Genomic DNA, 23834 nt, shown 5'->3' with positions numbered 1-23834 from the left:
GAGATAATTTACCTGAGTATGTGAAATGAGGGCTACATAAGACCACACGGAGGTTCTTCTCCTGTCCCAGTACTCAAGTTTATGTTTAGGATTTTCACGTGAAATTTTTTTTTTGGGGAAAAAAAAAAAATAATTGAAGACAGTAGAAATTCCTATACAGTAAACATACTGTAGAGGAGCTTCTTGCCTGACTGCAGCCTATTTGCATGCATGTCTGTTCTGCTTCCTGCTAGGAGATATTTTTCCAAAACATCAGAAGGAAATGGGAAAGGATGAGAGGGCTTTTTATAGAAAAAAAGGATAATAACTAGCGGCACAAAAAGGCTTCGTATTGGCTTTTACTAGCAAGATAAATTTATCTAATTTTTAATGTTTAGTCACAAATAACACTGAACATCAAGATATGAATCAAGTTGCAGTTATTTTTTCATAATCTGCTGGTAGCAGTTAGAAGTCAGTATGACATAGGTGAGGTAGCTGTTTATAAAAAGCTGGACTATTTAAAGTTGTTTAGCTGTGATTGGTACTAGAAATGAGTTACTCTTTTTAAAATTACACCAATAAAAATAGGATATATATATATATATATTCAGTGCCTTTACCAACTTGTATATACTCAGAGAACTTCTGTGTTGAAAATACACTCGAAACAAGCAGTGTGTGTGACTTGTGTTGTATGATACGTGTGGGTGCAAAAGGGTTTCTACTGGTCTACTGGTGAGTAACATTGATAGGAGGATACGTGTGCCCTTTTTTTTTTTTTTTTAAAAAAAAACCCAACTGTTTCCTGGAAGGAAACCGTGGCCTCCAGCTCATTGTAATAACGTAGTTCTGAGACACGCAGCAGTGGTTCTCTGAAACGTCTGCAGTTGTTTTCTCAAGAAAAGTTTAACTGCTCTGAACTTATGTTTGTTCCTTCCTCATGAGCTTCATACGGCTCCATCGGCTTTCAGTGATATGGAAGAACTGGATGTTTAACCAAGAGCCTGAACATGTGTTTCAGGTGGAGAACTCCAAAGACAATGAGGAAAGCATCTTGCAAAGAGAAGTCCCGCTCAGGCAGTCCCGACGGAGGTTTAGGAAGATCAACCAGAGGGGCGAGCGTCAGACCATCACGGACAACGTGGATTCCAGCAGCTACCTGTCGGTGAGTCTGCTCTCCCTTGGCCCAGCTCCTCGGCATCGTGCCGGCTGCGCGGCTGGCCGGCCATCTGTGGGATTGAGAAAAGCTGATGGAATGAAATAGTCCGTGTTTGTCACTTGAGAATGCACTTTTTTTTTTTTTTCCCCCCCCCCCACGTTGGTGAACAGTAGAGTGCTTTTGGATTTGAACACTGTAGGTGGAAGTGAAGATTCAGGTACTAGTTAGAACAGAGGTTTTTTGGTTTAGGGATTTTCAGTTGAGCACTATAACTAAATCTTAACGTGTTGGCTGGACAGACAAATGGTCATTATTGGGTTTTTGTTGGTTTTTCCTGGAGTTCTTTTTGGCAAATATGTAAGGATTGGTGGTTTTCTTTTTTTTTTTTTTCTTCTTAATAAATTTGAACTATGGTTTGCAATGGAGTCAGTCATGAATGCAGTTCAGTACTGTATTAACACTGTCACGTTTATTTGCTTAAAAATAGCATGGTGGTAATTCAAGCATCAAAAAGTAATGGCAACTCATTTGCTAGTCTTAAATAACATCACAGCCTGTATAATTGTGCTGCGTGAAGACACGTGGTTTTAAGGCCACGGTGCTTTTATAAAAGTTTCTCATACAAACTTCCTGCTTGGTGGCAGGATATACATGTGATCTAGACAAATTATTTAATTGAAAATAATTGTTCTGGATACTTTTAATTTGATTTGAAAATCAAAGGTTAAATAACAGTACTAATGTTGAAGTACACTAAACCTTGAGTAGTGTTTGTGCACAGAAAAGAAAAAAACAAATTCAGTTTACCCCCCTTTTTTTTTTCCCCATCTTCCTTTTCATCTCCCCAAAAGGTACAAAGCCTCACTAGGTTGATACACTTCAAAATACCTGATGGGTGCAGTTAGATGTAAACTTAAAATTATTTCCTCTGTTTCAAAATAAACTGCTGTGTTTTTTCTGCATGTTGGTAGCTGTTGGATCACAGGTGGGGATTTTTAGACTCTCCACAGCATTAGCATGTCTGCGAGGAGCGGTTACTGTGGCGCTCGTCTTGTAAGCAAAATTGCTCTTGTTGCTGTGACAGGAAGAGAATATGCTGCTTGAAGTTTAACATCCTCTGCCATCTCATTTCAAGAAAATGTCACGTGTTGGATTTTATCATTAGTAAGTCATTAAATTAGTTATTGATGAAATGAGATGTTGGATCCTCATACTCCAGGCAGTCGTGCATAAGGCTTTATTAGGAATTAAATTCCAATCTGTGTGTGACAAAACCTCTCTCTTTCTCTGGTGTTTGTGACTGCGAATAAGCACACAGAAAATAATTCTCAGGCTTCCGTGCTAAGAGGAGGAGAATCCCAGGAGCATCCCATGCTGGTGCTCCGGTGCAGCTTGCCTGGAAGGGCTTGTGAGAAGGGACTCGGCACCTTTGGTCTAAGGAAGGCCAAGTTATACGGCTTCTGGGACAATTTTGGAGGTTGTCAGCTACGGATGCAAGGAGTCAGCGTGGTGCACTTGCAGGATTGTGATTAGCCAACAAATGATGTCCTCGTTAGGATTTTTTTTTTTCATGTTGGTTTATTTCTTTGTTACCAATGACACAGGACGCATCCGTGTCTCTGCATGTATAGTTTCTTGTTGCAAACCTGGTGGCTTCCTCAGAGTTATGAATATATCTATTTTGATCAGCATTTGATGAGAAACAGTATAAACTTCATATATCAACAGCACATTCCTAAATCTGTTTTTGTCAGTTAATTAGGAATATATATAAAAAGTCCTGTTAAGGCTCCTAGGTGTTTTCCTGGATGAGTGAGTGCTAAGTAGCAAGGCGTAAACAACTACCTCTCTGACGGAAAATCTGCAAGCTGTTGGGTTTTCAGCGTTCTGAATTGAAATACCAGTCCTTGTTTGGTAGACTGCAAGCTCCTAATTGGAAGGCGTCACACTCGCGGTACTTGGTGTAGCGAAAAGTAATTTCTAACTCAACAGATGACTAAGAAATCAAAACATGATAACCAGCTGTCTGTTTGACAAGTAAACAAAAATTGGGTGCCTATATTTTTCCATATTCCAATACAATCTGATAAAATAATGACTTTTTCTGAGGTACGGTTTGTTCTGCGCGTAGGTTTAACTCTTACCTATGTGAGTCTGCTCGTACGTGGCCGTTGGGTCCCAATGGGCTTGAAAAACAGGCTTTATAATGTCACCCTTCAGGTCAGGCCATGTGCGAATGGGCAGGGTAAGGAGGAGGGGTTTTGAATGAAACTTTTATTTGACAAGAACTTGCAATAGCGTTTTCTGCCAGAGTGGGAAAACTGTTTACAAACTCGCCAGCAGATTTCCTCTCTGGCATAATGCTAATGAATAACCACAGTGTTGTATTTCACTCTCCAGCCTGTTGCTAAATGCTCTTTGACAGATGCTGAATGGAGCCTGACAGACCTTTTGTGAGCCCTGCTTGCTCAGGGAGGGCTCGGGGCTTTCCAGCCAGGCTGCAGGGACTTGGGTCGGGCTCCGGCGGTGTGATGTTGGAGTACTCAACACGACACCGTTGAAGTTTTTAAATGCCTGAGCTCTCTGACACCAGCAGTTTTATGCTTTCTAAAGATAACTTAGATCCTGCAGGTATTGAAATTCGGTGTTGTTTTATCCCAGCTCAGAATTTGTCCTTTCATGATTAAATAGAAGTTTTCTTTTGTTTGCTTTTAAGGGGAATTACTCATGCAATCTCCATTATCTCCTTAAAACGTAAATCTCTGTGCGTTAAATAGCCTATGATTAGTATTTATGATTAAGGTTAATCTTTGGTTTTATAAAACATTAACCATTGGGTTGTGACATGAGCTTGCATCTACTTCTCACATGGACCTCCCTGTTAGTTGTTGCTGGAACTCATTCTGTAGAAATCCGTCATTGGCCATGAAATAAAGATTTGTATGCAGATACTTTAATAAATGCTTGTTACTCTCTTTGAAGCTCTTCCTTTCTTTTACTTAATTAAAAGAGCACTAGTACTTAATTTAACTGTTTAGGATAGTTGACATTCAAATGATTGTGGGTATCTTCAAAATGTGGGGATTTGTTTTGTTTTGTTTTTTTTCCCTTTAATGAACTAATGTTAAAAATGGATCGTCTGGTTGGTTCCGTTGGTGAAGCAGTTACTATTTAGACTCCTTTACTACGTTTTTGTGGTTCATCGAGCATTGTTATTTCACAAGAGCACTGGTCTCCTGCAGAATAAGAATTTAAAGCTGTGGGTGTTCGGATTATTTTTTTTTTTTTTCCTTCCAGTAAAATACAGTGAACATATGCTGACAGCGATCGTTCTTCTCACTCAAACCGAACAGGTTTTTATTTCTGTTTATATCTTCAAAGTGCACAGTGATGTGAATTTGTTCTTGCAATGCATATGCAAGGAAGTATGTTTGACTTGCTCTCGTGAGGTAGGTGAGCAGTAGCCGTGCCAGGGTGCGTGGTAGCCACGTCAAGGTTCTGCTGGTGCTGGGTTTTCCCTTGTACAGCACACCTAACCTACAGGATCCTGAATATAAATGTGTATTTGGCAAAACACTTCTCAAATGTGTTTTTTTTCCAGGATGCAGAGTAGCACTGCTGCCCACAAGGTGAGGGAGGAGGTGGCTCTGTCGTGGCGGGGTGTCATGTGCGGAGGGCAGAGGCCACGGTGGCAGCCCGGGCGCGTGCGGCCTGGGGCAGGTCTGCACATCCCCAGAGTTACAGGGGATCACTTGATCCCTCAGCATTTCTGCCTCTGTTGCCTTTTCATTTTCATTGCTTAATAACTCTCAGCATCTTGTACGACACCCCGCCAGTGACATCCTGACTGGGGAGGGGGGAGGAAGCGAGGCTGGAGTCATTTGGAGAAAGCTCTTGCTCAAATTTAGCAGATTAGAAAGAAATGTGCCAGTGTTTTTAATTATGCCTGCTCTTGCTTCAAATCTGACTTGTTAGCACAATTGCTCATCTTTTTTGGAGATGTGCCCTCTGTGCATATTACTGTCTGTAACGTCGATACGGATCCAGACAGGAACTAGGGTCACACAGCAGGGCGTTATCACCACAGAGATAAATACTTAGTCATTTCTAGTTCGTGGTCTAGTTCTCAACCCACTAAGTAATGCCACCATATTTCTTCATTACAAAAGAAAAAAGTAATTGTTCAACGAGGTCCCAAACACTTGTGACCGTACAGCAGGTGCTTACAAAGCTAATGCTTACACAGCCAGGGTAATGACAGATGACTTTTTTTATGTTAATGCTTTTAGGAGAAAATGTTTAATGGTAGTTCTGGTGCTTTATAAAAGGTAAATTGCTGTTTTGATCTTGGCTCAAGTAATCGGAAAGTAAATGGTTCCAAGCATTTATCTTCACAATTAAAAAGTAAAACCTGAGGTACTAAGTTTTGCACTTACATTTCTTACAGTGATCAAAACCAAATGAGGTTTAACAATTTAATACAAATTTCTGCGTGACTTTCAAACCTGTAAAATCATCTCTCTTTTCATTTGAATAAGATTTTTCCAATTTATTAACAACATACATTTTTGATGGTTCTCTTCCTTTTCGAAATGATTTTTTTAAAATGAAGAATATTTGTATTTTTAAAAATAGTGCATATATGATGTAATGCATCTTCCTATGGAGTCGTGACATTTCGAATTTTTCAATTGTTAGTTCATTGTAGAACAGCATAAAGAATTCTGTACCAAACTTTTAGTAGTAATCCCCTTTCTCAGGGATGCAAATTTACTTTTTTTTTTTTTTTTAAACTCTTGTAAGAGGATGATGATGTTTAAAAGATTTATTATAATATTAAGTTTTACAGACAGTATCTTAATACTTGCATCATGTAAAAATTTTCCTGGAGCCTTGTAGAAGCATTTATCTTCAGAGAAGTCTGTCACTGAAGACTGCTTGAGTGGCAAGTTTCTTGTTCTTTGATCATTACTTAATGTAATCCTGTCAGAGGCTGGAGTTAGCGTAGGGTATCTCACAATTCAGGAAGTTAAGTCACTTTTCAATATACTGGATCAAACCCATTAGGTTCTTTACCATCACGAATCCTTTCCCTTTTAAATGCTATAAAACGCTATGGATCTTTTATAATCTATTTTTAACTACCAGGTAAATTTGCTGAAATGGTACCTTTTATTGATCTAAAAGAACTAAGACTGACTTACAGCATGCCTCCAGCTGCCTTTTGTTAAACTTGGATGCAGTATTGGCTGGCATCTGTCTTTTGGAGTCTGTTAATTTTAATGAGGCTGTGGCTGATCTGTGAGTGGCTAAAATCACTCCTCCTTGAGCTGGAGGATGATTCTCTTTGCAGCTCGTTGCTTTTTAATGTGTTTTTTGTCCACGTTTCCTCTTTTTGACGCTCTTAAAAAATGCTTGACAGAATTTTAGCTTTATTAACTTAAGGGATCAGAAGAAAATTTTGATTCTTGCTGAAATCCATGAGTCTTGATGTGCACTTAGTGCGTACAGGAGCTCATGTCGTTGATAGTTTTCTGGAGGTGTCACGCGATGCAAAGAGATACTGCAGGTTCCTTCTTCCTGGCAGTGGTTTTTACAACACGAGGATTTTCTCTGTTCTAATCTCCATCTTAAATTTTTGCATGGTGCAGGTCGGACCCCGACTCATGGGTCGTGTACGCTGATGAGCAGCAGCCTGTGCAGGATCCCCCCCCCATTAGCCAGGAGACCTGGGCAGGACAGGACCTCTGTGAAAACCCACATGCACAGTCACTTGTTTGCAGCTCTGTTGAACTCCTGCCATTTTAAGTGATTTTTCTTGCTTCTGTGCCCAAAAAGAAGCCGCGTCTGCAGCGCGTTCGCTTCCTGAGCAGACGACTTGAGGTTTGTTGTAGCCTGCACCTAACGGGAGCCGGCCGCAGCACCCTGTGCTGAGGGGTGGGGGAGAGAGGGGAACGCGTGTGCCTGGACCCCCGGCTCTCTGGAAGGAAAATTACTGCCAGGCTCGTCTTGGGGTGGGGAAGAGGCTGGGAGGGATGTAATAGTTAAGCAGCTCTGTTAACGAATGATGTCAGTGTCTGCTTCCCTGGCTAAATGCCTCTTTGCTGGTGGAACTGGGAACAACCCACTGGTGTCCAGCATGGGGAACCTGTGCTCGGCATCTCGAGCTCTCCCTGGTCTGCCAAGATGCCCTCAGGCTCTTCCCTCTGCTCTTGTAAGCAAGGGGAAATTTTCCAAATGCACGTTCACTCACATTTGATTTTGCATATTGATTTTTGTCTGCTCGTTTTGTCAGCAGTGTGACTGTCAAGGACTCCTTGAAAGTCCGTTGCTGGTTATAATGGTCATTAACAAAACGCCAATCCTCCAAGTGCGCTGTGCATTAAACATCTTCCTAGGAATTTCCATAGACCCCTGGTGCTTCCCAAAGCAATTAATAAGCGCCTGCACTTTCCAGAGAGTAATGGCTTGGATAGGCTGCACACAAAGTAAGAAAATACTTACTGAAAATATTGCCCTGCGGTTAAAATCTGTGCTTTTCAGATTAAAATTTTATTTTTTTTAAAAAACCCCAACATATTCAACATGTAAAACCCAATTTTATCCATAATGAGAGTGGTTGTAGTGATTAAAAACTTACATTCAGGAGTTTCCCTGAAGGTTTTACCATCTTGACAAGCAGATCATATATAAAAAACTGTGGAAATCACCTCAAATCGGGGGGGTGGGGGGTGACGTGTGGCTGTTTAACAGCAGTTGGGAGTGATGCACAAATGAAACTACACCAAACTGAAACTAGGGGAGATTTCTTTCAAGCGACCACCTGGATTTCTCCAGTCTGGCTGGAGGCAGCAGCGTAGGGCCCCGCGGCATCGTCCTCCTGCAGACAGACAGACAGACAGACAGACAGACATCCTCCTGCTCTGCCAGGCTGCTGCCATCCGGCCTGCAACGACGTACCGAGCTGCTGCTAGGGAGAGCTGCTCTGTGAGGTTGCTCATAGGGCTGACTTACCCATCTTTCACCTTTTATACAGCTGGAGAAGCGGCTGATTTTTGTCACATGGACACAATACATATTTTTCTAACCGCTTGAAAGAAATTTTGCCTTTTTTTTTTTTTTTCTGCCCACCAGTGCTAACACCATAATATTCTGCTTTTCTATTCTTCTCTTGCCTCAAAGATTATTTTTTTTTTAAACCTTTTTCTGTCTTGAGTAAGATGAGCACTTAATTGTACAGCTGCTCCCTCCCCAGGTGTTGGTGAAAGCTGGGGTGATGATGGGCCCTGTGACCCCAACACCATCCCTGCAGCGGGTTTGTGTGTTACCCTCCCCTCGCTCAGCAGACAGCACAACTGCACTTGTTTGTGTGATAACTCAAGAAAAACTTTTGTATGTTTTCACACTTATTTCCTACTTGCAGTCCAAACACATCAGTGTTTTTACAACTGAGCACTTTCACCAGGAAGCCTGGAACCATTTGGAAACAGATCCTGAGCACAGCCTGTCCTTTGCAGGGAAACCTCCCCCTTCTGTTAACTGGGATTGAACTGGAGAGTTGCTCAGACCTTGACCTAAGCTGGTACTGGCAGTGCTGTGGAGGGATGTACTGTCATGCCTGTTGTTGCTCCATGGCAGCTTGTGACAGAAGAACCTTTCAAAAATTCTAGATGTTTTGAAAATTAACACGCACAAGAAGTAAAAATTAGGGTCATTATTCGTGTGCTCTCTATGCAGTAATCAGTTACCTGTTTCTTCCTCCTCCTTCTACCACGTAGAGAGATTTACACCATAGTAGAAATTAACTTAATTCTTTGGAAAATGCCCGAGAAAATATTTTATGTAGCATGTTCAGAGAGTTAATCTCTGTTTTGATGGACCCTAAGGGGTTGGGTGGCAGTTGCAAAGTCGTTAATTCTTTATAAGCAGCCTCTTATGCAAACGAGATTGAGAATCTAAGGGTTGTGCCCATTGCTCATAGTAGTATCATGTCATTCAGGTGTTTCATGGCAAAAAGCAGTGCTCTGCACCTGAGAGAGGCATTTCAGTCTTTTAGGGACTTAAAAACCTTTTGTGTATGGGTTGCAGTTCTTTTGTCAGATCCTTCTTTTAAGATTATTGTTTCAGTCTTTTGAAATGACATATTGAGTGGCTTCATGTAGAAAACCGACAGGGTAGTAGCCAGCAAGCTGGTCGCCTGCATGCAGGGAGATGGTAGCGTGCGTGGATCTGTTTTTTATTTCCTGTCTTCCATCTGGGCTGTTTCTCTTCAATATGCTCTACTGAAGTGTAGCAGCCTGGTTGTATTCTCATTTGTCGCCAACTCAACCTTTTCACTTAGGTTTAGGTTTAGCATACTATAGAGAGAAGTAGTCGTGTGAAGGGTCACTTTGTATTTTAGCCTGAAGAGTTGTGACTTTGAGTCGTGGGGCTGAATGCCACACAACACTGAAGGACTTCTTTAGAGGACTGTGGTGGTGATGTCTTTGACTTTGTATTCAAGTAAAAATGGTTTTCTAATTTAGAATATGGAAATTAGCATAAACTCAGTCACATTCTTCGGAAGCCTTCTGGACCAAGTGAAGGACTGAGAATATCCTGAGTAATTTTCTGTTAAAATCACCATCAGAAGATGTCAGTGCATAATGCAAGCATTTGGATGCCCTGTTTTCCTTGAAAAACTTGGCGTGAAAACCACTGTCTGAATGAGAGAATAGCTAGAAGAATATCTTTGGTTTTGGCATAGAACGGATTGCTCTCTAATGGCATTTAACAGCATTTATAATTTTACATTTGATATGTGGAAACTTTTTTAACAGGGTATATATTTGACAGATGAAATAGTTGATTAAACGAAGTCTCTGGCTAAGTGGGACCGTTGTTGTAGCTTGGTTCCTTGTTGATGCTTACTTTGTTCTTGCAAGTCAGAGTTGCTTTTTATCACTGAGTAGTAAAGTTTTTTTGTTCTTCTGTGATTAAGTTTTTTGTATGAGGTAATCTAGCCACAATGCTTGTACTGTCTCTATGATTTTGATTTTGTTTCCTTTAAAGTTTGGTTAACAGTTGTGGTTTGTCAACAGGGAGTGTAGGTATGGCAACTGGCCCATCCGTTGCTGTATCTGTTAAGATGAGTTTCTCAGATTGGGTGAGAAAAACCGGGCTTCTGCGGCTGTTTTGGTCTCAGTGGAGGGAGGGACCCCAAAGGATGTTGGGGAAAAATTTCCAAGAGCGTACTCAGCTTTCCATTTTTAAAGGCAGTAAGGCGGGATCATAGCAGAAAATGCAAAAGTTTGGAAATTTCCTTTTTAAAAGAAAAAAAAAAAAAAAAGTTTCTTCTGTCTGAAGAGGGAAGCCCTGCAGAGCTGCTCTGCGTGGCACTTCCCTGGCACGGCGGATCTGGGGATCTGGGTGTCGTGCTGTGGTCTCCCTGCTAGTAAACCCCTGGGGAACACTTCTGCTGGTGCCTCACCCACCCCCTCCAGCCCTGCTCTGGCTGTTCCTGAGCTCAGGTTATGCTGGGCCTGGCTGGTCCCAGCTGAGATGCTGGCGCATGGAGTTATGCCTGAGCCCAGGCCAGTCTGTCATAGAAAAGCTGTGTGGTGCCTTCTGACACGGGTCTCCTCTGGGGAAAAAAATTTCATGAGACGTCATACCTGAGATAATACACGTATCACATACACCCTTCGAGCTGGATGCCCTCATCCTAATAAATGAGAGCTGACTGTTCAAAATCACCCTTGCTTAGAGGGAAATTCTGAAATTTGGTAGGAGTCGGATCCCTCCCTCCTTCCTACTTTCAGGCTTCTGGTTTGGTGCTAATCCTCAAATACAAAATGATAGCAGTATTGTAAGTGGCATTTTAATGATTTTTAACCTCGTCTGTGGAGTTAATTTATTATTCTCAAGGTCATTTAATCAGAGGCCTTCTTGTGAGAGGTGTGCTGGTACCTTATGTTCTACATAGTCTTAATCTGATCGTTTTAACTTGAGATACAGTTTTTATAAATGAGAAAAGAAAGAGTGGTGTATTGTATTGACTTTTAACTTTTGGGGGATGAAATTGAATATATACATTGGTGGGTTTTGCAGTTTCCAAATGGGGACACTCCAGCGGGCTTCCCACGGAGGCAGCAGCTGAGGAAATTACGGCCAGGTCCGTGTTAGGTTTGGGTCGTGCTTTCAGTTTTGACTAGATCAAAGGTAACGTTTTAGTGAGCAAAATTCTAAATGTGTTCAGGAAATTTTGCTGTGAGATATTAAGGGTTTTTGTCCTTTCAGCATCTCTGGGTGAGTTCAGTCCCACAGAGTGACCCTTCTGTGGTTGGTATCTGCTCGTCCTCAGCACCAGGGATTTTTGGGTTGCGTACCTTCCCAAACTTCCCCGCCCCTTGCTGAAATGAGATGTCAGGAAGGGAGGAGCGTGATATGAATCATTTCTGTTCAAACAGTAGAAATGAACTTTTTGTTTGAGTCCGTAGCAGAGGGGGCTTCCCCCTTCCCCCCGTGCTGGCGTTGGCCCTGTTTGCAATGCTGAGCATGCTGCTGCCCGACTCCGCAGCGAGCCTGTGCACCAACAGACAGATCTGCAGGGGAGAGCTGTAATTCATAAACATATTTATCAAAGTATTATAAACCCTATAAATCTGAATCGCTGCAAATAGGAGATGACCTGTCTGTGCTTAACACAACAGCTGGAAAAAAAAAAAAAAAAAAAAAAGATGGTTGGGGTAGTGCGAAAGCGCTGGAGAAATTGAATCCATGGTGCCTTTTTATTGTTCCTTCTGTATTGCTGGTGCTATATTTAGAAGCTTACATCACTTCAGGGATGATGACAGTCTCTGCCCTCCCTCTCCTGCTCCCTCCCGCTCTCCCTCGCTCCTTCCCTTAGGATGGATCATGTTTTCATACTACTTATGAGTCCTGCAGATCTTTCGGTAGGATTTTTCTACAGCCTGTTAGTAAGTGCTACCGTGGAGGGCGATGTACGGAAGGATGCGATCGCACCACATAATGTCACCCTGAAGGGGAACGGGAGCTGGCGGTGCTGCTTTCCCTGCCTCCGCTTCCTAAAAGGGTCAGGAACAGGGTGGAGAGTTGTATTTTATTTTATTATTTTATTTTTCTTTTTTCCTTTAAACAGGAATTCCTGAGAAGCCCTAACGAGGGGGCTAACCTTGCCACGAAAGTACAGTGATTCATTTATGATGCTTAAGTTAAATGGCGGGGAGAAATCAGAGGAGCATGCCAGTGACACTGACTCCAGCAAGCTGTGCCAGCGTAGCAGGGGCTGCAGCCAGCTCACGCTGCAGCTGGCTCTGCCTCCCGCACCCCACGCTCCCCTTCGCCTGCCTTTCCTAAAAAGATTTAAAGTCCTCAAATCTATTGAAATATCCTCTTGATGCAGGTGCCCTTAATGCTAAAATATTTCTGCATCATGCCGCGGTGTTTGGCGATTGCCATTTGGAAAACTGTATTAAAATGAATTATTTTAGCTTGAAACGTCTTTGCCGGCGTGTGTGCGGTGACAGATTGCTTTCCAAGCAGCTGGGCTCCTTCCCCTGCCCCCACCGTGGGCTCGGAGTCAGGATGCTACCTTAGCTGCTTTACTCAAACTGAGGGGGAAGGAATTAAGGTACCTGCTCGTAGCTGAGCACTGCGGCAGGGGGACAGCGTGGCAGGGGGACAGCGTGGCAGGGGGACAGCGTGCCAGCAGTCGCCTGGCTCTGAGGACAAAGGGACAGAAAGTCCCTGAGCCCAGCCCTCAGCCCCGGGCCCCTCAGCTCGCTGGCATGCCGGCGGCTTCTGCCTTTTCAGGCAGTGCCATGATGGTTTTGAGACCCACGCTCGTCCTCCCCGCTGGCACGGCACAATGGGCTTTTCTTTCTCCGATTGATGGGGGGAAAAAGTAGTGCTGCTTGATGGGGACCTTCTGCTGTCAGCTGCGGGTGCTCTCTGCTCTTGCAGGACTTCAATTTGCGGTGTCCTTAGATAAGACTCTAATCCTGCTTTAACTGAACGTGCGTTTAAATGACAGAAGGTCTTCCTCTCCTTTTGAAAAAATCTCATTTTTCAGTGTCTTAGTCTTGTTAGACAATTAGAACATGCAGATTTGTTTAACAGTCGGGAGGATCCAGATAGCATTATGGGAGGATAAAGGGAACGCTGCATAGAAACGTGTGGAGGGATATTTCAAGCGTGGAAAGAGATCAGCGGTAAGAAACAAAGACCACCTTGAATTCAGAGATTGTAGACCAAAGGGTTTTTTTCCTTAAGATTCTCTGAAAACTTAGAATCTGGTTTAAAATGCGACTGGCGATTGTTTGTGAGTCTGCCTGATGCTGCAGTTCTTCCCAAGTATTTTGATTGCGATCACTATGGAGCAGCCTTTATATCAGCTTTTTTTTTTTTTTTTTTTTTTTTGGTCCCCGAGTTGCTTTAGTTTTGAGATTTATCATTAAACAGACAATTTATAAAAACTTACAGCCTTGTGCTGCAGGGAGCTCAAGCTGCAGAGATGCATGTGTTAAAGAAAGAAATCAAACCCCAAACAGAATGGGGAGCGGGGGGGGGATGCCCCAAAAGCTGGATTGTGGAACTAGGTCAGGTTTTCCCCCCCGCTCGGGGCTGCGCGGTCGGGCAGGGCTGTGCAGCGCTGGCTGCAGCCCCCCGGGACCCCCGCCGCCGCGCTCATTGGCAGGCCGGGCAGAGGGATGATGTCATCTTCACTTAAAGGCAAAACTAGAAGGAAATAGAATTTTGTTCCCATTATTGAGCTCGTGTTTACAGTAGTTGTAAAATATGGCATCCGCGCCAAAATCTTGAGCGGATTGGATTTCATGCACAATGCAGCGGGTTTAAAATGCAGTTGGGAGATGAATATCTGCCCGGTTAAGCCGAGGGATGGAGTTTGTGTGCTATCGGTGTGCGTGCAGGCAGGGAGAGGTTTCCTTTAGCTGGGTGGGTTTTCTTTTCTCCTTGGTAGAAATTGTGATGGTGATCACTGTAACACAGGTAACACCGCGTAAAAGTATTTGGATGTTCATTGCTGCTGAAGCTTTATCAGCGTGGCGTTCTAGTCGATGTTTAAGATGCTTCTGAATACAATTTGGTGAATTATCAGGAAAGAAGCAGGACAGTCGTGTGTAAGGGAAGCTGACATATCCAGCCTATTGTTCAGTATTGGAGGAACAGTAAAAGAAACAGCTACTTGTATAGCCGGTGGGAGTGCATTTTAAAAACCTAAAGTAATTATCTAAAATTCTGTCAGCTTGTAAAAATCAAATAGACTTTTTGTTTCCAAATTTTGCAAGTGCAGGAATCAAGTTCAGATTTTCCTTAACGTTTAATTACAAATTAAGCCCAGTAAACTGAAGCCTGCTTGCATCTATTATTATTTTTGTTGTCTGATAGAGGGTAAGTAAATTCAGGCATCGATACCAATTCTTTTACTTTTAAGACAGTTTGGAAGGTGCTAGGGGAAGGTTTTTCCTTAGTTAAGGCACAAGTCCCATCATAACCTGGGTTATATGCTGGGAAGAATTCAACTTCTGGATGACTGCTGGAAGAAGCCTGTGGTTTGCGATGGAGTGGGGTGTCTTCTTGGGGCAACTTGGCTTCCAAAATGTTGGAAGAAGAACCAATCTTCTTCCACGTGCCCCTTGGCACAGTCGATGGAAAAGAGCTTTCTGGAGATCGCCTCAAACTACCCAAGTCAGTATTGAAGAATAAGCAAATAAACAAACAAAAAGGGATTTTTTTTTTTTTTTTTTTTTTTTTTTGGGCCCTTGCTGCCACCAGGCCGCTCTTGGAAGCTCGTCTTCTGTCCAGGAGGTATGGTCAGCAAGGGCTAGTTTGGTTTTGGAGAACTACCCCTGAGTCTGATGCAAACTGGGAATAATGAGATACATGGTGATGAAAATTCTTTCCAAAGAGAGGAAAACGAAGACGGTGAGTGCCCCTTCTTGCAGATGAAGTAAATGATCCTGAGTACTGAATAATGGCTTTAACAGAGCCAGCACCCTCTGTCCCCCTCCCTTTCTCTTCCGTGCGTTCCTCCCTGCTTGTAGCACAAGTCATTTGCCTTCTAGGAATTGAAAGCATCGCGGCAGTCCCGGCTCAAAGGTGCAGGATCTCGTAGGTGCTTCCTCAGAGCAGCTCTCCAGCAGGCTGGGCTGCCATCCAAGATACTAAGCTGCTTGCAAATATTTCAGTTTTTAGTTGCAAAAAACTAAATTGACTACTGCAGAATTAAGGCAATTTTGGTTATAAACAGAATTAGTCTTGATTGAGGGGGGAAAAAAACCGTACGCAACCAAAACTTTGAACGTGGTTTCAAAACCATTAAAATGATGAGGATTCTAAACATCACCTTTCAATGAGAAATTTACTTCTCATTCTAGACAGAAACCTCCTAATGAGTATATAGGATGAGATAAAAATGTTGAGGCTCTCGTGTGACATACATACACGAAAGCAGAAATTATTTTATTGTGAACTGATTATGGGTGTGAATGCACGTGAATGTCTGCAGATATTTTACTTATTTCTAAATCCGGATGCAGAGATGAGAAATAAACACCCGAAATACTGTCGAAAGTGTTAGCAGAGACATGAGATTCGTTTTTAAAAAAAAAAAAAAAAAAAAAAAAAGAGAAAAAGAAGAATCTTCAGAGTTAGAGTATATGCATTAATAGGTCCTAAAATGATATAAAATGTAATGTGGAGCAGGGGTGTTTTGCTGAGCAGTTGTTGTACCGATATGTGTGTTTATATTAGGTCAATAAAGATGCTCTGCTGGCTGCATCTGCAGATACAGTAGCCAATTGATCTAATGCAGTTTCTAAAGGCTTTCTATACAGGTGATGTCATCCTTTTAGCTCGGTTCCCCTCCCACTCTCTTTCCTCCTTATTAGATATTTCATCTTGCTGCGGAGCATCCAATCGATGGGAGCTTCTCCTGAGGGAGCTGCTGAGAAGCAAGCAAAGATAGTAGGAATCAGGACTCCAGCAGTCTTGCTGTAGCCATGGACGTACTGTTTTGTTGTGCGTTACAGAAATGTTTTAATTGGAAAAGCTAGGCGTGGATTAACCGTGGTGTCTGACTGATGCATTAGAATACTAAGCAACACTGCAGAGTTGTAAACTGCATTAAAAAGAGAAGGAGGGAGGGGGTGTGTGTGTGTGTGTGTGTGTGTGCAAAAGAGAAAAGGGTTTGTATTGCAGAGGCTTTTAATGTATTCCACAGTGCAAACCTGTTAGAGCATATATCCTGGAGCTACAGTCCGGACACTAATTCAATTTTTGCAGTTGTGATGGACAAGAGTATAAAGAAGAAACTTTAATATCCAGGGTGTGGGATTCCCGGATCGCCTAAGATGCTGAAGAACGTTTGCAAAATTTCATCACAATACGAAGGTGAAGTTTCTGAAAAGTGGACCTGAAGATAAGCTGCTCCTAAATGCATTTTAGTGAAGAGGAAAAAAAGGAATTCGAAGAATTCATATCTCACCTTTTAATGTATTGTTGCTTTAACCTGCAGTTCTAATCCATTTTAGAATTAATGCAATTTTAGCAGCACTTTGTGGGTACTTGCCTCTTGCCTGGGGGAACGTATGGATATTTGTATTTGAAAAGCTAGGAAACATTTTGATTTGAATTTATGTGCTTGTTAAAACTGGGACATTTTTATAGGAATTGCTGCTGCTAACTCACTGCAATACTGAAAACTCCTCAGATACAGTGGAAGCTGTAATTGAATTCAGTGTGAAATTCAAGCCTGAGAAGTTGCATACATGTACGTTTGCTGCTTTGGTTTATGATTTTTAAAGAGAATCCAGAAGGGATTTTACTCCATCTTTTTCTTCTGTGGCTTTTATTTGAGAAAGGAAACTTTTTTTTCCCCCAGCCTAAGAAATGGCTTTTCTTGTTCGATGTTATGCCAACTGCCTGCAGCCCTGGGCCTCCAAAGTAAGTAAGATTTTTGTCTGTGCTGCATTTCTCTGACATGTATTGACAACCGTGGTGCTATTTGAACATTTGCTTCCCAAAGCCTGAGTGCTGCTCGGGTGAGATGCTGGAATCCTGGCTGTGCATGGACTGTTCTTGTGGAATCATTTCTAAACGGGAGGGCAGGGAGGGGGGGGAAGCTTGAAATTGTGGAATTTATTTTATATATGAATAGCTTATAAATGAACAGGCAGTATAAAAAAATGCCGTTTGCTTACGAAACCTGTACAGCTTGCTTTTTAGCCTGTTAATGTGAAGCAAGTATTACTCCAGTGTAACATTTTTATGACTGCTTGCATATACTGCCCACTTGAAAATATTGGTATACAAACCCACTGATGCTCTAATTTTCAAGCTGTATGAAGCTGTAGTGCTTGTTTCCTTTGTGCAGCATTGTGGAATTGGTTAATTATTTAGCTGAACTATGTAATTACAATTAGCTTTAAAGGACACAAATTACTTTGTGTGTCTGAAGATGCAGTATTTTTGTGAAACTGGGAGGGAAGGGTGTTTCTTTTAAAGGAGGTAATAAAATCTAGAACATTCGAGCAAACCCACCTATTGAGATAAAAGCCTTTAAATAAATTTTTAAAAAAAACCCCCACTATTTATCAGACTCTTACTATTTGGTATGCTCAGTCAGAAAATTAGCTGAGTTGCTGATATTTTATTAATGCCACTACCAAGAAGTAGTCACCTAAGACAGGGGAATTGCCTTATAAACCTGAGGCCAGGCATATATTTGTTATTATTTATTATAATTTTGTATTCATAATGCAGCTCAGACAGGCTAGAATAAAGAGCGTGCAACTTTCTTGCATGTGAAAGCCGGCAGGATTTGCAGGCGATGAGCAAAACCCTTCTGCTCCTGACATCATGAGATACAGCGTTGACTTTGGAGCAGGAAATTTGCTCTTGACTTTGATCCCAAAAAAGTTTAGAGTCTAAGTGACATGACAGTGTGGGGAACCACAAGGGAGAAACAGGGTTGGGTGTGCAGGGTCCCTGTGCAGGGTGGTTTTCTGTTTGTTTTTTATGTCTGAGAAAGGGTAAACGGGAGCTCACAGTGTGTGGGGGTGAAAGTGCTGGGCTACGGGCTTTCTGCCTGCCGTTGCCAAAATCGACGTGTAGATGCGTGGGGGTACGTGTGGCTGGATTCTGGCAGTTTGACATGCGCCGAGTCCACCCTGTCGCCAGGTGAAGCGGAGCTGCAGGTGCTCGTTGCCTCGAAGGGCTCCCGGGGCTCAACCAGGGAGTTGTGGCTCCTTGCCCCAGAGTTCCTGCTGGCCGGGGTTGGCCTCTTTGTATTGTCACCCCGGTCTCCGCTATACGTGTCGACTCTCTCACTTTCTTCCCTGCTTAATTGTCGACGTTAAATAGGAAAGGATCAATTTACTTAAGCTCGACTTACCTGTACCAGCCTTACTAAGAAGGTCTGAAGGTCTAATACTGCTTAAAAAATAGGAATGCTTAGTCACGTTGGTACTTCAGCTGAGATTGCTCTTGCCGTAGAGTTTGGGCCAAAGTGAGAAACCACAGAAAAATCCTCCCCGTGCTCAGTAAGGGTTTGGCAGGGGTCAAATAATATCCAAAAACTGTACAGGTTTTTGGCCCCCTATGTCAGCTCTGTGGATGATCGCTAGACCAGTCAAGCCATTTATTCTCTCATTTACTATTCATAAATGAAATTGTGTAAAATATTGGGGAAGGAGAGTTTTGTTTTTTCTTTTTTAATTAAATGGCTGACACAAACCTATTAACTGGTTTTGCATTCCAATCCATAGCTAAAAGTTGTTTTAACTTTAAAACTGCAAAAGAAAAAGCACCTATATGTCTGCAAAACCCCACAAACTTCTAAACTGACCACACGCACTCATGACCTGAGTTGCATCTGAGTTCATTTCATTTTCTTTTTATCTGAGCTCTGTACCACAAATCTGCTTGACAGGTGTTTTATAATAATACATATTGTCGCAAAAGAACTGATGTAAGAATTTTAAATATGCAAGCTTATAACTTTTAACTTGAAAATGTGTTTTGTGATACTATTTTGAAACTAGAACTATTTCTTGTCGTAGAGCAGTGAACATCTGATTTTTCCATTTGCTTTCTCAGTGATTGAATTCAAAATTTCTTAGATTTATGTAGATATCTGCTCCAGAATCTTTTTTAATTAGTTGCTTTTAAACTGGTGTAGGACAATAGTCTGAAAATGGGCTGTTGACTCAGTTGTAATTATAGCTGCTCTGAATGTGACAGTGTAATGATACATCTATTTAATTAGAGCAAAATGAAGTCATATTTCATATGACTAATCAGAAAGGTAAGCTTTTATGTAGGTATGTAAAGGAGAACATTTGTGAAGGTTAACCTTAACCGAAGGAGGTTAATTTGTGTGGCTGGGGAGTGACCTGCAGGAGGAGGCAGCTTTAGGAGCTCCGTCGTTGCCCAGAAGATGCTCCCAGAGCACAAGGGGTGCCCGCAGCGGTTTGCATCACACGCACCCCTCATCTCCCCCAGACTCCCTTGCTTTTGGCTTCCGAAAGCAAAAGGGACAGTGTAGACTTCCGTAAAGTAATCAATGCAATCTATTTTCCTGCATGAAGAGCTGCTGAAAGGAGGATAAATTGAGAGAGAGAGAACTCTGAGCGCTGTGAATTTCTGCTGGGCACCTGAGGATGAGCTGTGGAAAACCTTCTGGCCCTTCCATGCGGGCTCTTGTAGAGGTCAACAGTATTTCTCAGCACTCTGCTGATACTTAGGGATGTGTCCAGGAGAGATCAGCATCTCCTCTGTGGGAAGATGGTGGTGGTTCCTCCGGCAGTTGGGTCTGGAGGTACCAGTAGAGGGGCAGGATCACACGTCATAAGAAATGGTCTCGCTCCTGGGGACCATGTGCTTTCTGGAACGGTAACATGAAGAAGATGAGATAAATAGATGCATCCTTAAGCAAACATGGTGAATATGATAAGCAGTGAGGAACAGTGATCAAAGCAGTCCCAGCTGTCAAGCCACTGTGACTCTGGAGGAAGATGAAGGAAGGTAGAGGGCTTTGCATCGGTCTTGTGGAGATCTGCTTGGCCAGACTGGTTGTATTTGTGAGGACAAGAGGCATTCAGCTTACATTAAACTAAATTCCTCTGATACCAATGCAGTATTTTAAAGGAAAAAAAAAAAAAAAAAGGAAATAATTAAAATGTATCTCAGCAAGATTCTGATCGTCTCTGTAATTCTGATCATAACTTTCTCAGTGTCTGTTAAATTGTCTATAATGCACTTTGTGATATTAGACTCTTAAACATAGATGCATTATGAAGTCACTGTGAAAGAGAGCTCTAAACTTAATGGTTTAGATGTATACGGTTCTCCTGTAATAGAAATTTTATGCACATCCTAACAATTTTCCAAGCCTAGAATGCATACATACACAGTTACCCTATTTGTGTAGCAGGAGAGTCTGATGGGGAAAATACAGAGCGATTGGATAATGTATCTATAGAGGATATTTTAAAAGGGATGCTTTTTGAGATAATGTGCTTTTTATAGAAAATAAAGGTTTTTGAATTAACCATCTAAGCTTCTAAAATGTTTTTTCCTGAAGGAAAACAGTTTCACCCAAGATCCCAGGTGCATGTTAAACTCGTCTTACAATGGTAGAGAGTCATTTATTTTCTCTAGGCTTCCGTGTTCTTCTTCTTCTTTCTGCTGTTTAGATAAAATCTAATAATGCTAGGCGTAATAACAAGGTACATTTGCTCTGTAAAAGTTTGTGTTTGGGTTAGAGCAGAAGACGTGGAGTCATTTTTCAGTCCCGTTCCTATTTCTGCTGTTGTCTCACTGGGACGTGATGCAAGTTTTAGTTATCGTAGCTAAAATCAGTATAGCATCATCTTCTGATTCCAGAGGACATCAGTTTGATCTCCAGGATCTTGAGTTGAAACCTTCATGCAATTAAAGGTTATTTTCAGCTCCTCAGAAGAAAAAACAGAGCTTGGATAGTGTGTCCTTGATTTGATTTGATGTCATCCTTGTCTTTGCTAATGCATTTATATGGAAAGTAGCCCTGGTAGTATGAATTTTAAATGTTTTCAGTGCAAATAGAGTAACTGATGCTTCACTTTCTTTTTTTCAGTCAATTTTGACGTCTTCTCTTCCCCTTGGCCTTGCCTCTCTCTCCAAACTTTCTGTCCATGCCTGTAGGTTCCAGCCCAGCTTTCTGCCTTGCGGAGCACCCGCCGTCTCTCAGAGCGGGACCTGTGGGTGCTCCTCACCCCAGCGTGCGTGTTTGTGTGCGGGGTCGTTGCCCTGTGAGCTCCTCTCTTCTGCTTCTGATGGTTCTCTTCCCTCCGATGAACTTCAGTTTGCCTGCTTTAGCCCTCTTTTGAGTTTCTGGAGTTTCAGCCAGCTCTTCAGAGTATTTATGGTGTCTCCTATTCCATATTTTCTGATGTTTTTCCCCTCTATCCCCTGCACGGACCGATTGCTGTGTTTCTCCACCTTAATTGATTTGTGGGAGCACAGCTCTTGGTCACCCACTACTGATCCCTGAGCACTTACAGCGGGAGCTTCCACTGACGAATGATGATTCTCCTTACACTTAGTGAAAAGTTTAACTCTGTTTTCTATAAGAACTTGCAGGATACTTTCTGTAAAACTTCTTAAATGCACTTTTTGCTTGGTAGCTTATTAAGGTAAAAATGGTTTCATATGAGCTGTGTGGCCATTTAGTCTAGAAACCGTGGATTTTCTGGTACTCCGGTATATAGTGTGTTGAGGTTAAATGTAAGTATGCGTCGTACTACATTTCAGCAGAAAAAGCCTTTTCCTGAAGTATTGTTTTTATCGGAAATTGGCTGGTAATAGGCAAATAAACACCTATCTGTTCACTTATTTCCTTCTGGACTTTGTTTGCTTTAAACCTGCTTTGTTACAATTCTGATTACAGCTACAGCCCGGTTCAGGGACCACCCTGTTTTGCTCCTCTCACTTCCACAAATGCATTTCTTTATGAATACAGAAAGCAAATGTAGATGGAAGATTGGCTCTTCCTTTGTTTTGTTTTGTTTTTTTTTTTTTTCCTGCACACACAGGATCTGAGGGCTTCATTACTCAGCTCTTGGCTGCGAGGTGAGACGTCGCCGAGGCAGCTCCGGCGTGCGCGGCCCCGGCGCTGATTGTCACCCGCGTGTCATTACGGTGAAGTGGGGTTGTAGCCGCCCCGGGATGTGTGAAGAGGGACCATCATCACCGCTCTCTTTTATCAATTGGTGTATATAAGAGTTTATAAATTATTCAGCTGAGATGAAACTCGATGTAGATTTGGAATTCCATGTGCCCTGCAGTATTGTCTCAGGATGAGAGCTCCCCAAACGTCGGGCTGCTGTCGCCTGCGTGGCTGCCGGAGTTTTAATGACTTGTGAAACTTCAGCTCCTCACAGAACTCACAGCATCGCTAGCTGCTGTCACAGTTTGTTTTCTACTGTAATTATTTAGACAAGGCTCCTTTTAGTCTTGTATTAGTTTTCAGTGGGGAGAACAAACAGTAAAATTTGAACTCTGGCACTGAAAATAAGTCTTTTTGAACACTCCTGTTACATTTTTTCATAATAACACAATTCCTGACATTTTAAAAATGCTATGCTGTGAATAGACCAGAGAAGACTTGATCTGTATTAATTGATGGTTGTAAAAAAAAAAAAAAAGCAACTTATGTTTACATGTCGGATATTCCCAGTATTATGGAGCTCTCATCAATACCACTGCATTTTTTCACAGCTGAAGTTCCCGCTTCTCTAAAGCGGAGATATTTGCGTGTCAGACGCTTAAGCGTTATCGTGAGTTAAGGCAGAGCAGTAATCTATAATTTAGACATATGAAAACCAAATTAAAATTGCATTACATGTGTGGTTTAAGGCAACATCAGAATTTAGTTTGAAATTCTGTCCTCGTGTCACCTTATTGTAACTAAGGAAACATAATACTCCAGAGGATTTTATTTTCTCTGCGCTGTAGGAGCCATGAAGACCAAGAAGCTCTTGGCTGCCAGAGGCATAGAACAGCCTCTAGGGATTTTAAATTCTTTTAGATGTTGTTTTTTTTTTTTTTGTTGTGTGTCTTTTGTTTGTGTTTTGGTTTGGGTTTTTGTTTTTTTGGGGTAAGCCTGGGGTTATTTTAGGAGTAATACAAGGATAGTTTTCAGGGCAAGGATGTCATGAATGGTATCAACTTGGTCCTTATTTCTTTGAGATTCACATCTGTAGTACTAATAATAACTGGAGTATGTAGCGTAGCTAGTGAGTTGAAACAAGTTTTGAAATAAATATTGTCATCAAGCCCATCTTTTGTATGTTTTAAAAAGCAAAATGATCTGAAGTGTGTCTAGTTGGATTGGCACCGTTTTTCTTTGCATCATGTTATTGAAGGTTACAGGATTTTTCTCTGAGCCTGATGGGAAAATATTTAATCCATCAGTTGACTTTAAAAATAACAAAAAAAGAGATCATTGCTGCTCTTTAAAAATCTGCAGAAATCTTTTGTGCCACTGGTGGAACATCTGTGGTCTTTAAGCAGGAAATGTTTTTGTTTGCATTAAGTTAGTTGAGGAGTGATGTCAGCATAGGTAATTCAGCTGGGCTCATCTTACCCTCTCTGTGGATACCTAAGTGGACTCTTTCTGTATCTCAGAGGA

General features: G+C 42.0%; 1 protein-coding gene across 5 annotated transcripts in view; it reads left to right on the top strand.

Annotated features, from left to right (window-relative positions):
- The window catches only part of RAPGEF6 (Rap guanine nucleotide exchange factor 6), a 132902-nt gene that overhangs the window by 48379 nt on the left and 60689 nt on the right, over positions 1–23834 (top strand). For 4 of the 5 annotated variants that reach the window (XM_074915671.1, XM_074915672.1, XM_074915673.1 and 1 more), the window contains exon 7: positions 1004–1147. In XM_074915671.1, the coding sequence (XP_074771772.1) occupies positions 1004–1147 (144 nt within the window). Of the gene's footprint in view, positions 1–1003; positions 1148–15461; positions 17108–23834 lie in introns of those variants that run through there. The other variant, XM_074915675.1, reaches the window with a different exon arrangement.

This window comes from Athene noctua, chromosome 12 (assembly GCF_965140245.1).
Source record: "Athene noctua chromosome 12, bAthNoc1.hap1.1, whole genome shotgun sequence".
In the NCBI taxonomy this organism is placed as follows: domain Eukaryota; kingdom Metazoa; phylum Chordata; class Aves; order Strigiformes; family Strigidae; genus Athene; species Athene noctua.
The sequence above is the reverse complement of the archived record's forward strand: the minus strand, read 5'-3'. Positions and strand labels throughout refer to the sequence as shown.